Source organism: Leucoraja erinacea, chromosome 8 (genome assembly GCF_028641065.1).
Source record: "Leucoraja erinacea ecotype New England chromosome 8, Leri_hhj_1, whole genome shotgun sequence".
Lineage (NCBI taxonomy): Eukaryota > Metazoa > Chordata > Chondrichthyes > Rajiformes > Rajidae > Leucoraja > Leucoraja erinaceus.
This window is the reverse complement of record NC_073384.1, coordinates 32,205,011-32,218,557: the sequence shown is the minus strand read 5'-3', so window position 1 is coordinate 32,218,557 and position 13,547 is coordinate 32,205,011. Positions and strand designations below refer to the sequence as shown.

At 47.3% G+C, this 13,547-nt stretch overlaps 2 protein-coding genes across 3 annotated transcripts in view; one reads left to right on the top strand and one right to left on the bottom strand.

Annotated features, from left to right (window-relative positions):
* The window catches only part of eif4a3 (eukaryotic translation initiation factor 4A3), a 165,823-nt gene that overhangs the window by 97,164 nt on the left and 55,112 nt on the right, over nt 1-13,547 (bottom strand). The gene's annotated exons all lie outside the window — the stretch shown is intronic.
* Nucleotides 3-13,547, top strand: part of abhd12 (abhydrolase domain containing 12, lysophospholipase) — a 116,709-nt gene continuing 103,164 nt past the window's right edge. The window contains exons 1-2 of one of the 2 annotated variants that reach the window (XM_055639334.1): nt 3-144; nt 310-463. Coding sequence is in view for 1 of the 2 variants with exons in the window: in XM_055639335.1 (XP_055495310.1) it covers nt 435-463 (29 nt within the window). In the remaining variant the exon portion in view is untranslated. The remainder of the gene's footprint in view (nt 145-309; nt 464-13,547) is intronic. The other variant, XM_055639335.1, reaches the window with a different exon arrangement.

The following is a 13,547-nucleotide window of genomic DNA, read 5'->3' as shown; positions in this document are numbered from 1 at the left end:
AGACACCGCTCGCTCCCTCACACAGACACAAGCGGCCGCTCCACCGCTCCCTCCCTCACACAGACACAAGCGGCCGCTCCCCCGCCGCTCCCTCACACAGACACAAGCGGCCGCTCCACCGCTCGCTCCCTCACACAGACACAAGTGGCCACTCCACCGCTCCCTCCCTCACACAGACACAAGCCGCCGCTCGCTCCTCTCACACAGACACAAGCGGCCGCTCCGCCGCTCCCTCCCTCACACAGACACAAGCGGCCGGCTCGCTCCCTCACACAGACACAAGCGGCCGCCGCTCGCTCCCTCACACAGACACAAGCGGCCGCCATTAAACTAATTCTCCCGCCATTGCCGCTTCCGGCCAATAGGAGCGCACCGTGGACGTCACTTCCCCCGGAAGTCGGCTCCCGCAGCGTGATCCATGTAAACAGTCGACAATGTTCCCCTCAAACTGTTCCCTGAAGAGGTAAAGACGCGGCTGTGTGACTGCTGTATGTTTATTGTATTAAAGCGTTTGTAGCCAGTGCTGGCGATGACACCTTTTCCCGTTTAGATTCAGGCGTTTAAACCCCTTTGCCAAATGTCGCGGGCTCGAGCGCCTGTCACCTCCCAACGGCCGCCCTCGGGCCATGCGCCTGCGTACTGACGCCCGTACCCAGCGGCGCAGGCGCCAACCTCAGCAACTTTAGGTTTATTATTGTCACCTGTGCAGAGGTACAGTGAAGAGCTTCGTTTTGCACGCTATCCAAACAGAGTAGATAAAGTTCATAGCAAAAGGATTTGAGTATAAGAGCAGGGATGTTCTACGGCAGTTGTACAGGGTCTTGGTGAGACCACACCTGGAGTATTGCGTACAGTTTTGGTCTCCTAATCTGAGGAAATACATTCTTGCCATAGAGGGAGTACAGAGAAGGTTCACCAGACTGATTCCTGGGATGGCAGGACTTTCATATGAGGAAAGACTGGATAGACTCAGCTTGTACTCGTTGGAATTCAGAAGACTGAGGGGGGATCTTATAGAAACTTACAAAATTCTTAAGGGGTTGGACAGGCTAGATGCAGGAAGATTATTCCTGATGTTGGGGAAGTCCAGAACTAGGGGCCACAGTTTAAGGATAAGAGGGAAGACTTTTAGGACTGAGATGAGGAAATCATTTTTTACACAGAGAGTAGTGAATCTCTGGAATTCTCTGCCACAGAAGGTAGTTGAGGCCAGTTCATTGGCTATATTTAAGAGGGAGTTAGATGTGGTCCTTGTGGCTAAAGGGATCAGGGGGTATGGAGAGAAGGCAGGGATGGGATACTGAGTTGGATGATCAGCCATGATCATATCAAATGGCGGTGGCTCGAAGGGCCGAATGGTCTACTCCTGCACCTATTTTCTATGTTTCTATGTAAGAGTTTGAGTTTTGTTTATTGTCACGTGTACTGAGGTACAGTGAAAAGCTTTTGGTGTGTGCTAACCAGTCAGCGAAAAGACAATAGGGGAGGTTGCACGTAAGGTCACTGGGTCATAGGGCTTGACGCACGGAGCCGCTCAATCCATCTGGAGGACATCCGTAACTTCCGGTATATGTTATTAATGCAAGAAACGCGTACTTTCCTACCTGTTAAAAACCGCCAAAATGTTGAATTTTTGCGCTGAAAAAAAATTGTGGAGGTTGGGGTAAGTGTGAGAGACATGTACCCAACTTTAAAATTCCAAAAGTGAAGTGAAATGAAGGTAAAGAGAAGCGAGAGCTGAAGGGACAACAGCAGCTAAAGTGCTTGGTGAACATTGGCTGTGTGCAGGGGGGGGGGGGGGGGGGGGGGGGGGGGGGGGGGGGGGGGGGGGGGGGGGGGGGGGGGGGGGGGGGGGGGGGGGGGGGGGGGGGGGGGGGGGGGGGGGGGGGGGGGGGGGGGGTGACTGGCGTTTAACTGGTGACTGACGAATAATGTTTAGTGTAAGATAAGTTGCCTAATACCACCTGAGAAGAAACTGTCTCTGAATCTGGAGGTGTGATTTTTCATACTTTTGTACTTTTTGTCCGATGGGAGAGGAGAAGAGGGAGTGGCCAGGATGCAACTCATCCTTGATTATGCTGGTGGAGTCAATGGAAGGGAGATTGGTTTGTGTGATGGTCTGGGCTGCGTCCACAATTCTCTGCAATTTCTTGCGGTCTTGGATGGAGCTGTTCCCAAATCATGTTGTGATGCATCCCGATAAAATGCTTTCTACTGTGCATCTGTAGAAGTTGGTGAGAGTTGTCGGGGTCATGCCAAACTTCCTAAGCCTTCTAAGGAAGTGGAGTCACAGGTGTGCTTTGTTGGCCATTGCTTCAATAATATTGGCCAGGAAAAGTTCTTGGTGATATTTACTCTGAGGAATTTGAAGCTTTCAACCATCTCTACTTTGATGCCGTCAATGCAAAGTGGGGTATGTGTACCGCTTCACTTCCTGAAGTCACTATCTCCTTTGTCTTTCTGACATTAAGAGAAAGGTTGGTGTCTCAACACCAGGACACGAGGTTCTCGATTTCCTTCCTGTACTCCGTCTCATCATTATTTGATATCTGCCCTACAATGGTGGTGTCATCTGCTAATTTGTTAATTTAATAAGCGAGTTCGGTATTCCGACTACGCATGCCCAGGTCATGGGTCACTTGCGATAAACATTCTCGGCGGCTGTGCTGCTGCATGGGTGCGGACCTGCATTTTGTCTGGTCGGGATCGGGCCTGGGTCTCCGGTGTTGCGGACACTGTTGAGTTGCTGCTGGGCCGTCCCTGTCCCCTCCCGGGTGCCCTGTCCGGGGGCGGCTGGGGATGTCCGCGGTGGCCCTGGACTGTTGGGGCGCCGGCCTGTTGTGGTGGCTTCTATTCCACGCTGGCTGTGGGCCTGGGCCACCACTGCGCGGGGCCGATGTCCCGTTGGGCCAGGGCTGTCGGTTGGCCCGGCGGGAGTTGGGCTGGAGTTGGCGCTTCTTCTCCGCGCTGGCTGTGGACCTGATTGCTACATGGCTGCAGCCATGGGTGTACATGGAGTACAAGAGAAAAACTCCAGATGCTAGTTTGCAAAAGACACAAAATGCTGGAGGAAATCAGGTGGAAGAAGGGTCCATTTTCTGCTAAATTGTTCCCTCCGTGTCCCATGGTATTCACTGTGGATACTTCATCACAATCTATTTGGTTGAAATGCATGTTTGAATGTGATTGTGCTATATTTGGTATTGTAGTTGTTTGGTATTGGTTTATTTGTGTAATGTGTGCCAAAATATAGTCAAACCTTTGTTTAGCATGCTATCCAGATAAGTCATCCAAAAATAATTACAATCAAACCAGGGAGAATGCAGATTAGAAAATACCACAATGAGCTAAATTGGGAGATTGAGAACATATTCTCAGTTTATGAGAGAACAATTCAAAAACCCAATAACAGGAGAAGAAGCTGTTCTTGAATCTGGTGGTATGTGCTTTCAAGCTTTTGTATTTTCTGACTGATGGTAGTAGGGGGAAGAGGGAATGACTGGGGTGCGAGTAGTCCATGGTTATGTTGGCCACTTTCCTTAAGTAGCGTGAAGCATAGACAAGAGTCAATCATGGGAGATTGGTCTATGTGATAGACTGCATCCTCAACGCTCTACAATTTCCCGTGGTCTTGGGCAGAGCACTTGCCAAACCAAATTGTGATGCATCCAGTAGGATGCTTTCTAAGGTGCATCTCAGTGCTTCCACACCTCAAAAAATTTTTTCCTTAAATAGAATCCCATATTTCCTGGAATTTGATGGTATTTCCTGAAATTCCCGACTGCGCCGCTGCGCCTGCTGCCCTAACTGCGCATGTGCGGATACTGAGCTCACAGCCGCCCCAACTGCGCATGCTTGGGGAGACGGTGTCAGTTTTGCATTCCTACCACGTCACCGGCGCCATATTCAATTGTGAAGCGGATGACGGGCCCCAACTGCGCAGGCAGATGGTCGTAAATATACTTTTTCCCCGAAAATAATCCAGCAGGCCGGAATGGACCCCTTCACGGGCCAGATGCGGAAATTTCCTGAGATTTTTTAATTTAGCTAAAATTACCCGAAGACAACCAGAATTTCTCGAATTTCGGGTAATTTCCTTCAAAGTGGAAACACAGATGCATCTATAAAAATTGGAAGGAGGAGTCATTGGAATCATGCTGAATTTCTTTAGTCTTCTGAGTAAGTGGAGGTACTGGTAAAGAATGGTGTAAAGTTCCTCAAGCACTTTGTTTTTTGCTCAAGTTTCTAACATCTGCAGTTCCCCGTCTCTGTTAGTGTGCTTTCTTGGCCTGAATGTGATTGGACCAGGACAAATTCTTGGTTAATTAACAAGGAACTGCTTGTTCCTTCATGAAATCACCAAGAAATTCATGATGATATTTGCACCAAGTAACTTGAAGCTCTCAACCATCTCCACCTTAGTACCAATGATCTAGACTTGGCGAGGGCTCCATATTACAGCAGATACAAGGTCTTTTGAAACTCAGTAGGATGAGATGGTATTTGTTGAGGAAAACACTTAACAAGGGAATCAAGTTTTAGTCAACAATCAAAAGTTTTTAATTGTCATATGCAACGGAACAATGACACTTTTATTTGCCAGTTTTACACAATACTAAAGCAATAGCACAAGGATAACATATAATCAATAATATCATTAATTAATAAAAAGTAATACATAATGGTGCAAAACCAAAGTACATAATGGTATCATAAAAGCAGTCCATAGATCAGAACTGTAAGGTAATGAAGACAAGTTTGAGGGTTTAAATAGCATTTAAGTCACAAAGGTAACATCAGATACTTGAGGAATGTTTTAAGATCAACTTAAACTAGACACATGTTGCACACTGTCAAGTTCCACCTCAGGAAGCAGCAATAAATGAGAATACATTAAGTTCAAAGGTGTGAACAGAATGACTTGACAAAGTGGGAAATAGGAATTTTTTGTTGCATTTCTATTAAATGTATTGTAGAGATCCAAACGTTGCGTACAAAACGGTGTCTTTATTAACAAATACAGTTTTGCACACACGTGCGTTTAGTGAAGGCTTGAGCAAAGTTCCTGCCATTGTTCTGGAGCACACTGGTTGACTGATGACTACCCCTTCACTAACTCCCGCCAACACCGCTCACGTTAGAGTTCCAGCTCCAGTGATGAAGGTTCTAGCAAAAGTGGCTTGACCAGCAGATGGCGCCACCCCCCCCCCCCCCCCCCCCCCCCCCCCCCCCCCCCCCCCCCCAGAACCCGAGTAACGGAAACTAGCAGGTGTGCGAGTGAGGCGGCCTGATCTCGTGTACACATTTCCTGTGCATGGGGCCTCAATCGGCAGAGATGAGGGCGGGTGCGGTCATGACCAAAGATCCTAGAGGAGCAAGATAGACCACTCCTCCGAAATCCAATGGACTGGCGTGTAGTACGTGACGGAACGTCACGGCCGCCATTTTTTAATGCGACACGCGACTTCCGGTATGCCACCCGCTGTGATCCAAAGCAAAGATTATAGAGCTCCGCTATAATCTTTGATCCAAAGCAAAGATCCTCGAGTATCTTGTAGCGGGAACAGCCCCCTCCTTTGCGTAGTTTCCCTTGCATTGTATTGCTTTAACACACACTGCACAAAATTAAATTTAACGTATACATAATTTATATATTTATATGAATGTGTGTCTGTGTGTGAGAGGCAAGTTAGAGATAATTAAGTTTATTCTCATGGATCAGAAGCAACTTTGATTTAAATAATCACTATTAATTTATTTGTCTTGTAAGATGATATACATAAACCATAAAGGCAATTATATATATAATTATATAGTAATAATATATATGCATATATATTTATACACACATATATATACACATACATATATACACATATACATATATACATACATACATACGTATACACATACATATGCACACATACAAATACACGCATACATATGGATACATTTATATGCATACATACACACATATAAACATATATACACACAGATACATATACATGCATATATACACATACATGCATATATACACATACATATATATTTATACATATGATTATTTTCCAACGATCAATAGATTTACGATCAGTTCCTGTGGATTGGAGGATAGCTAATGCTATCCTACTTTTCAAGAAAGGAGCGAGAGAGAAAACGGGGAATTACAGACCAGTTAGCCTGACTTTGGTGGTGTGAAAGATGCTGGAGTCAATTATTAAAGATGTAATAATGGGGCATTTGGATAGCAGTAAAAGGATTAGTCCAAGTCAACATGGATTTATGATTTTACAGTGCATTTAAGCCTCTCCCATTTTTATGAGATGCATTCCTGGAATATGTAGTAAGTTTATTGTAACCTAGTGCTACTTGCCTGAACAATGGATGATATATCACTTAAATGCAATTGTTTTCAGTTGTGTGGAGAGACCTGTATATTGAAAATGCTTTTTGCCTCTAATATGTCAATTTGCCTTAAATGTAGAAGAGCTTATTAAAATCTTCTTACAAAGACCATTAAGTATTTTCTTTCTATCCTCTTTTGGACCCAAGGCATAGCTGAGCTGCCAACTCTCACGAAGAGGTAAGGGAGGGAGAGATGGAAGGGAGGGAGAGAGGGAAGGGAGGGAGATCGAGAGAAGAGAGGGGGAGAGAGATCGAGAGAAGAGAGGGGGAGCGAGAGATCGAGAGGAGCGGAGAGAGAGATCGAGAGGGAGAAGGGGAGGGGAGAAGGGGGGAGGGAGAAGGGGGACAGGGAGAAGGGGGAGAGGGAGAGTGGAACGATAGCACATTATAACGCGCAGCCGTCCCATTCCGACCAAAGATTATAGAGCAGAGCTCCACTAGTATCTTTGATTGCGGCCGCCGCCACCGAACCCCCCCGACCCACCATTGCACCCAAAGATGATAGAGCAGAGTTGTATAATATTTGATTACACCCTTTTTCACGGCGGGCTTGTGATCTTTGCTTGTGATGTCTTGACAATTCGAGGAATATAATGGGTAACAGCCGCCCATTCTTGGACTTGAATCTGAGCTCAAAAAATCTCCTGGTCACTGGACCTAATGTGTCCGCGGGCCATATTGTGGAGACCAATCCCTTACAAGAACAAAACCAAAAACGTACAGAAGTGTTAAAATTGTCTTTATTATTATGGTAAGTAAAGATCTATTAAAAATAAGTCTAATAACTTTCTAATGTACCGACAAACCTAGCTTCCCAATGGCCGTTGATAGGAGAACAGAAAATAACATTTTCACGACAGAATATCGACTGAAAATAATAAAAATATTTTCTCACCTTTTTTATTGGGGAACCTAAAGAATGACAGGTCGGGTCGTTTAGATTTACGATTAGAATAATTGATAGCAGAGCAGTGAGATGAAGATTTAGATAAGGACGCCATGACAGTGTGGGGGAAGCTCAATAAATGCCTCAAAAAATGGCGTCGACGATCACACACGTGATACTACGCGTTTTTCGAGGAGTGGTCTATCTTACTCCTCTATAATCTTTGGTCATGTCGGTGGACGCCCCTGATGGCGGGGCTGCGCCACCTGCACTGGCTGAGCAATGTCCAAATTAGCCGGTTTAGAATGGGCCACTGAAACAGTCTCGTGCCGGCCGCTCATGTTGAGCACAAAAGTCGAGGTGACGTGTTGCAGCACCTCGAAAGGACCCTTGTAAGGCCTCTGCAGTGGCGTACGGTGAGAATCACGGCACAGGAAAACATACTTGCAGTACTTGAGGGCGGACGGGACGTGCATTGGAGTAAGTCCGTGGCGGGATTTCGGGACAGGAGAGAGCGTGCCCACCTTCTCCTGGAGGCGTGTCAGCATGGTCGAGCCGGGATGAAATCCCCCGGGACCGTAAGCGAGGCGCCGTACACCAGATCAGCCGAGGAAGTAGCCAGGTCCTCCTTCGGGTCAGTGCATATTCCCAGCAGGACCAATAGCAACTCGTCCATCCAGTCCGGGCCCGTGAGCCGTGCCTTTAACAGGCATGAAATTTCTCCACGGATCCATGGATTTTGAAATTCGTTAATGTGAGACAGTGGGGGCAGGACTCATGATCAAGGGCGCCGATTGGACCAGAGGGACGTCGGTCAGCAGACAGTTGGGGGGGGGGGGGGGGGGAACATGATGATTCAGTGCGATGATTGGAGGAGGGAGGCAACGATCAGAGGCGGATGATTGGTAGTGATTGGAAGAGGGAGACGTCCGGGGGCGGGACAAGGCGAGGCCTGGTGGAGCGAGGGGCCGGGAGTGCAGTTAGCGCAGGTAGCAGCGACCCCGGGAGAGTGGGAGAGTGGACACTGGGCTGGGAAAGGGCGCGACCGAAGGGTCGGGGCCTTGTCGGTGTCAATAAGCGTTTTAAAGCAAGTAGAAGGAGTGTGTGTGAGCCCTGGTGAGCAGAGGGGGGAGTCTGTAAAGGTGAGGGGATGTCCCTGTGAGTGTGAGCAGTGAGGGGTTCCCTGTGAGTGTGAGCGTGAGCAGTGAGGGGGTTCCTGTGAGTGAGCAAAGGTGATGGGGTTTACTGTGAGTGAGCAGTGAGGGGATCCCTGTGAGTGTGAGCAAAGGTAAGGGGGAGGGGTCCCTATGTGTGTGAGCAGTGAGGGGTTCCCTGTGAGTGAGCAAAGGTGAGGGGTTTCCTGTAAGTGAGCAGTGAGGGGGTCCCTGCGAGTGTGAGCAAAGGTAAGGGGGGGGGTTCCTGTGAGTGAGCAGTGAGGTGGTCCCTGCGAGTGTGAGCAAAGGTAAGGGGGGGGGGGTTCCTGTGAGTGAGCAGTGAGGGGTTCCCTGTGAGTGAGCAAAGGTGGGGGGGTTTCCTGTGAGTGTGAGCAGTGAGGTGGTCCCTGTGAGTGTGAGTAAAGGTAAGGGGGTGTCCCTGTGAGTGAGCAGTGAAGGGTTCCCTGCGAGTGTGAGTGGGGAAGACCCTGTGAAAAATTATGGGTAAACAGGCAAGCACACGGTGTCATTTCAAGGTACAATTATCAAAAAAAATCTGCATAAAGGAGGTGCTGCCCTCTTTTACCCCCGCCAGGGGCATTGCCTCTTGGAATCCTATCGGGGCAATGCCACTTAGACCTCCATCTTTCTTCCTCTTTTTTCAGTTTTTTCCTGTCTCATGCTTGCTTTAAGGACACCTTCACGGTGCGTGTGGTAGGCCGTAGTGTGGTGCAGCTGAGCGCCCAGCAGCCGGGCCATTGCAGACCACAACTCGGAGGTGAACAGCCACCCCTTCAGCAGATCACATCAAAACGGGTGATCCAGTGGGCAGCGGAGGTATCTGCGAGCGGGACAGCCTCTGGCCATCGCGTGAAATGGTCCATGAGAGAGAGAAGGTGGATGACACCTCTGGATGGGTGCAGCGACCCCACGAGGTTGACGTGGATATGGTCGAAACGCCACTGCGAAAAGGCAGAATCCTGCAAGGGCGCCTTGATGTGACGCTGAACCTTGGACGTTTGACAGGGAAATACACGCCCTGGCCCAGTTGCCGACCTGCTTGCGCAACCGGTGCCACATAAACTTGGCCGCCACCAGCGCCGCCGTTGCCCGGATGGAAGGATAGATCCGGCGATGCCAAGCTGCGGGGATGATGGGTCTCGGCTGACCGATAGACACATCGCAAAGAACCGTGGTGCCAGCGGTACATCCTCCAACAACAGGCCGGAAATGGGCACAGCATCTCCTCATCCTCATGCTGTGCAGCCGCCAGGGCTGTGTAGTCGACGCCCGGGGCCAAAGCGTGGATAGCATTAATGGCGGTGCAGTACAACGCATCTGCAGTACAACCGGTTGCTCTTATCCACGATGTGCAGGAGGCAAGTCGTGTACACCAAGATGTAGGCCAAGTACGCTGCTGCTGAGATGACCAGGGATCAGGCACCTTCGAAAAAGCAAACGCAAGTGGCTTGTGATCAGTAAAAGCCGTGAAATCTCTGCCCTCGAGGAAATAACGGAAATGCCGGATGGCCAGGTAGAGCGCAAGGAGCTCACGGTCGAAAGCGCTGTACTTCTGCTCAGGAAGTCGCAGGTGACGACTGAAAATGGCAAGGGGCTGCCAGCATCCATCGATCTGCGTCTTTGAAAGCTGTCGTTACTGCATCATCCCACACGAGGTCCCACTGCTTGCTGGCCAAGATCCTGAACAACGGTTGCATGATCCGGCAGCCGCTGGCATGAAACGGTAATAAGAATTCACCATGCCGACAAACTCTTGGAGTCCTCGCACCATGGGGAGCCTAGGAAACTGATGAATGGCTCAACCTTGATCAGGTGTGGGACCACACCATGCTGATTAACGTGGTGGCCGAGGAAACTGATGAAATTAAGGCTAAACTGTCACTTAGTCGGGTTGATGGCCAGGCCATGCTCGCTGAGCTGCTGACAAGAGCAGCCGGAGGTGAGCACAGTGCTCCTGGCGAGAGCAGCCCACCATGTCCATAAACCTCTGTATGTCATCAAGGTAAATGAACACGAAATCCAAACTGCGACCCACCATGTCCATAAGCCGCTGGAAAGCCTGAGCAGCGTTCTTGGCTTGACCACCAGATGGCCCCACCGTATACATTTCGTCATAAGTTGATGTAGCAGTCAGTTTACTTGTTAAAGACTCTACATATTTCCTCAAGCTGATGAGAACTGGTACGCAGTCTGGTCACTCCGGAGGTGTTGAAACAAGGAACTGCGGATAAGGATACAAAGTACTGGGGTAACTCAGCGGGTTAGGCAGTATCTCTGGAGTAAATGGATAGGTGACATTACAGGTCGGGACCCTTCAGACTGATTGTGGAGGGGAGAACACTGGGTGAGAGAAGGGGTAGGACAAAGTGTGGGTGGTAATGGGTGAACACGGGCAAGGGGGGGTTTGATAGACAAATTGTTGGACAAAGGCCAGAGATAGAAATATTGAAGTTGTGAGACAAAGCGATTGAAGAGTTGCAAATTGTGAAGCCAGAGGAAGGAATGCAGGTGGAAGGGGAGAGGAGAAATAGGTGAAAATTCATGTAGGGCAATGGGGAGAAAGGGAAGGGGGTGGGTTGTTAGAGGTTACCTAAAATTAGAGAATTCAATGTTCATACCGTTGGGTTGTAAGCTACCCAAGCAGAATATGACTTCAGCAATGCTGTTCCTATTAAAAAAAATTGTAATACTTCCCTGCTTCAGTATCACTTATTAAATGTAGTCAGTTTGATACTGTTGGGAAGAAACAAATTGTTTGAACTGTTCCTCTGTAATCCTAATAATAATGGTGCTTTAATTGTGTGAATAATCATTATTATGAATCATGTGAGGACTTAATATAGTCACAAGAGGTTAATTTGAATTTCACACAAATACAAGGTAACTGGGGTTAAAGTGATCAGGTTTGTGTTGATTGTTAGTGCAGCTTTTTGAACAAAGAAAAATTCAGGTCTCAGTCCAGACTTGGAGCTGAAGCTCTGTGCTACAAGGTTAATGCAAAAGATTTGGTGACACTGATCACAGAAGATCAGGGATATTCTCGTGACGTTCTTCCAATCTTTATCCCTTAATCAAGACATAAAACAAATGGTCTGATATTTTATAGTCATATAAAACTGAAAACAGGCCCTTTGATCTAAGTTGTTCATGTAGACCAAGATGCCTCATCTAAGCTAGACACATTTGTTTGCATTTGGCCCACATCTTTGTAAACCTTTCCTATCCACATATCTGTCCAAGTGTCTTTTACATGTAGTAAACCTTGACTATCTCCTCTGCCAGCTATTTCCATATACCCATCTGTGAAAATGTTTCCCCTCGGGTTCCTATTTAATCTTTGCACTGTCACCTTTGATCTATAGTGCCCTCCGTAATGTTTGGGCAAAGACCTATCATTTATTTATTTGCCTCTGTACACCACAATTTAAGCTTTGTAATGGAAAAATCACATGTGGTTAAAGTGCACATTGTCAGATTTTTATACATTCAAAGGGTCACCAACACCGCACAAAAAATCACTGGCTGCCCACTGCCCTCCCTGAAGGACATCTTCAGCTCTCGCTGCCTTGGCAGGGCAGCCAACATCCTGAAGGACCCTTCCCAACCTGGACACAACCTGTTCCACCTGCTGCCCTCTGGCAGACGGTACAGGTCTTTCAAAACTCGCACCAACAGACTCAGAGACAGCTTCTACCCCATAGCCATGCGTGAACTTAACAATGCAAAATAAGTAATAACACTCACATTCAACTGAATGGTTCTACCATGGGATTGACTTTTAAATTTTGTTGTACCATGTGCAATGACAATAAAGAGATCAATTCATTCATTCATTCATTTTGGTTTCACCATGTAGACATTCCAGTAGTCATGTTTAGTATTTTGTTGCATATCCTTTGCATGCAATGATTGCTTGATGTCTGCGATTCATGAACATCACCAGTTGCTGGGTGTCTTCTCTGGTGATGCTCTGCCAGGCCTGTATTGCAGCCATCTTTAGCTTATGCTTGTTTTGGGGGCTAATCCCCCAGTTTTCTCTTCAACATATAAAATACATGCTCAAATTGGGTTCAGATCAGGTGATTGACTTGGCCACTCAAGAATTGACAATTTTTTAGCTTCGAAAAACCCCTTTGTTGCTTTAGCAGTATGTTTGGCATCATTGTCTTGCTGTAGAATGAACCGCTGGCCAATGAGTTTTGAGGCATTTGTTTGAATTTGAGCAGATACTTTGTGTCTATACACTTCAGAATTCATTATGTTACTACCCTCAGCAGTTGTATCATTAATGAAGATAACTGAGCCAGTACTTTCAGCAGCCATACATGCCCAGCCCATAACACCCCCACCATCTTTTCTCACAGATGAGGTGGTACGCTTTGGATCTTGGGCAGTTCCTTCTCTCCTCCATACTTTGCTCTTGCCATCACTCTGATATAACTTAATCTTTGTCTCATCTGACCACAAGACATTTTTCAAGAATTGTGGTTGCTCTTTTAAGTACTTCTTGGCAAATTGTAACCCGGCCATCCTATTTTTGTAGCTAAACAGTGGTTTGCATCTTGCAGTGTAGCCTCTGTATTTCTGTTCATGAAGTTTTCTGCGGACGCTGGTCATTGACAAGTCTACACCTGAAGAGTGTTTCTGATCTGTCGGACAGGTGTTTGGGTTTTTTTTCTTTATTATAGAGAGAATTCTTCTGTCATCAGCTGTGGAGGTGTTCTCTTTCTTCTTATGATGTTCCAAACAGTTGATGTTGGTAAGCCTAAGGTATGGCTGATGTCGCTAACAGTTTTATTCTTGGTTCTCAGTCTCGTAGTGGCTTCTTTGACTTTCATTGGCACCACTTTGGTCCTCATGTTGATAAACAGCAATAAACATTTCCAAAGGTGATGGGAAGACGGGAGGAAAGACTAGGTACTGGGAGCTCTCTGATGCCTGCATTAAGGAGGCAATTAAACACACCTGAGCAATTACAAACACCTGTGAAGCCATGTGTGCCAAACATTATGGTGTCCTGAAATGGGGGGGACTATATATAAACACAGCTGTAATTTTTACATGGTGAACCCAAAATGTAT